At 43.1% G+C, this 2,938-nt stretch overlaps 1 protein-coding gene across 1 annotated transcript in view; it reads right to left on the reverse strand.

Annotated features, from left to right (window-relative positions):
• The window catches only part of MAPKAPK3 (mitogen-activated protein kinase-activated protein kinase 3), a 43,476-nt gene that overhangs the window by 244 nt on the left and 40,294 nt on the right, over positions 1-2,938 (reverse strand). Inside the window, exons 9-10 of the mRNA XM_010140438.1 lie at positions 1,538-1,618; positions 2-75 (exon numbers count right to left, since the gene is read on the reverse strand). Of these exons, the coding sequence (XP_010138740.1) occupies positions 2-75; positions 1,538-1,618 (155 nt within the window). The remainder of the gene's footprint in view (position 1; positions 76-1,537; positions 1,619-2,938) is intronic.

Genomic DNA, 2,938 nt, shown 5'->3' on the forward strand with positions numbered 1-2,938 from the left:
GGACGTTTTCAAGTCTTTGATTTTCACCTGATCATAGTCCACCCTCATGGTAGCCAGAGCACTGGTCATCTCCTCCTGAAACCAAGGAAGCAGTTTATTGAGAACCCTGAGGTGGAGAGCACGCAGCCACCTCACGCCACTGCCAGTGTACAAAGAGGAACCCTCTTATGCTGCGGCCAGAAAGAGCTGGCTTCGTTCTACCCATGGGCCCATTCAAGAGGAACCATTCACACAGTGTTTCAGACGGGAGCATGCAGGACCACACTTTGCGGGCCCAGATTCCACCATGTCCCGATGCCCAGCATTTCTTATGGTTGGCTCTGGGCTGGGCCTTCATCAGCTACTGTGCCTGGGCTTCTTCCACCAGACTTAACACACTGCCTTTCTTCCACCATTACCAAACTAGGTTAGCAGGAACTAGAATACAGAACCCACCCAAAGTTGTCTACGAGTGTGGACTTCAAATGCACACACTTCCTTCGTCTGAATTAATGTTTTGGTGCAGGCAAATTTTAAACTTTTTAATAGGGTTGTGAACAAAAATCTGCTTAAGTAAATGAATGTCTAGGCCTTTAGTTCAGCAAAGGAAGAATGATTAAATATTACAGGAATGTCGGTGGCCCAAGGGAATACCTCTGGGACCTATACAAAGCACAAACATAAGAAGATCTCAGAAATGGAAAGAAAGAAGACTAAGTGAAAATATCCGTTTGATCTCTTTGAATCGGGAGGCAAACATCGCTGTGGTCCTACAAAATTTTACCATTATGTAGCTTAGCAGCTGAGACTATACATCAGTAATTTAAATAAAATCAGTAATCAGGAAAACATACTACAGGAATGTTGCAGTTATCAAAATGCCAAGCATTTTAAGTGCTGAAAATTCAGAATTAATTGTAAAAGCATGCCAACCTGACAAAGGCCAGCAGGAAAGAGTTAAGTCTTGCAAACAAGGTTTAGTCTGCCCTACAGTTTCATTTTGCAGGACGCATTCAACTGTCATCAGTACAAGCAGTAGGTGAGGCACCTGGTTAGACTAAGGGAAAGACAGATACGGTTTTTTTCCTCCCCCTGCCAAATGTCAGAACAAGACAAGGCTAAGGTTAATGAATGTTGTTTTACAAGACAAGAAAAGTAGAAAAACAGAACGCACCGCAACCCTCCCACCCCGTCCCCCTTCGTTTTCATCATATTCTTCACTATCATGAACTTCTAAGTCCCTCAACACTGTCCGTTCTCCTCTGTGGTTACCTACAGTGGCTCAGCAGGGAGCATCATTAATGCCTTTGATCATAAACATCATCTTCGTGGCCATTTGGCACAGCTAGAAGGCTGGCATGTGAAACCCAAAGAGCATTCTTGGTTTTTTAACAGTTACACTGCTGTTCTAACCAAGACCATTTACATTTCCCTTGTTTAGCATGGTTGTATTCAAAATAGCCCTCATCTCCAAGGCAATCAGCACAGGAAGAGAAGGCAGCCCGTCTGGTCTCTTACCAGACTTGACTTCACGAAATCTGAACTATGATTGACTCACCTTAACTTCATCCCAGTGGTCTTTATCCTCTTGCAGGACCCGTGCGGTATGGAGAGGAGTCGGTGGCACTGCCATTGATTGCTGAGAAAAGGGAAAAATACCAAAAGAAGTGTTCCACAAAATCACATTTCAGGAGTAACTGCCTGCACTTCTATGTGTATGGAGGGCATAGAATTTTATCTGATGTCCTTCAGTGACCCGCATTATTCATGCTTCCAATCACTCCACATGTGAATTCATGCGGGAGGTAGAAAAGGACTACAGTCCCCCCGCAACAGTATCTTTAAAGAATAAAAGGAGAGAGAAATCAGTGCTGAGTTTCTTCCACTCAGCTCCCTTCCAGTGCAACCAGTAACGCTGTGTTCGATAAATTTTTATGTACATTTTATATTTTAATTCTCATTTCACTATTCATTAGTCAATGTTTTTAAGTAGTTAATTTGACCTTTATTTTCTAGGAATTGTGATAGGAGAAATTTTCTTGTACATACAGGTTAACTGAGACTACCAGTTCATCAAATCATGTGTCCAAAAGAGGAAATTATGCTTTCATTCAGAGTAAGGCACAGTTCAGAAGGCAGCACATGGCCTGAGATGCTCTTCCACATAAAATTGAGATCTGTGCTCACCTGCCATGAAACATCAGTGGATACTTTAAATTAGAACAAGGTACAATTTCTAAAAGCACAAAGCACAGTTATCTAATCGAAATTCAGCAAGAATCACGGTATTTGTCAGTCCATAACCCAAGCCATAGTTTCATTTGGATATTCTATCTTCTTTATGCTTTCTACCCAAACTTACTGCTACTGCTCTGGCATCCTACACCAGCCACAGCTGCATATCAGCTAAGTCTAAGGAGATCCCTGTACAAGTCACTGTAAAATAACCATTACATTGGAAGCAGTGCTTATACTCCACTGAGCTAACACCAGCACTGCAGTAGTTACAGAAGTGGAAGCAGAACTCATGACTCCTGCTTCTGGAAAAGGACCTTAGCTGGCCAAGGTAGAGTTCTATCAAGTACAGCTGGGACAAGAGAAATGAAAAACCAGCAGACTGCCTTTAGTGGTGTCCCTGAGCAGGTGTTGAAGGTGCCCTCCTACCTGCTCTGAGCTGCTACTTGTTAAAAAAAATATTATCTACAAGCTAACTAGAGGATTATTTGCTCCGCCTAAACTGACAATTTTTGCATAGTCCACAATAATACTTCTGCCATCCCTCAAATAGAAGGAGCGCAAAAGGAGCGCGAAAGGGAAGAGACAAGCACCCTCCTCCACTGCTTGTGCAAGGCACCTCCTCATACACGTTCCCATTTAGGGATTTAGGAAAAGGAAGAACACAGACATTCACTACGTTGGTCTTTCCCTCTCCCTCCCTCTGACTCATGGGAACAATAGG

The sequence above is a fragment of the Buceros rhinoceros genome, unplaced genomic scaffold, assembly GCF_000710305.1.
Source record: "Buceros rhinoceros silvestris isolate BGI_N320 unplaced genomic scaffold, ASM71030v1 scaffold41717, whole genome shotgun sequence".
NCBI classification, from domain to species: Eukaryota; Metazoa; Chordata; class Aves; order Bucerotiformes; family Bucerotidae; genus Buceros; species Buceros rhinoceros.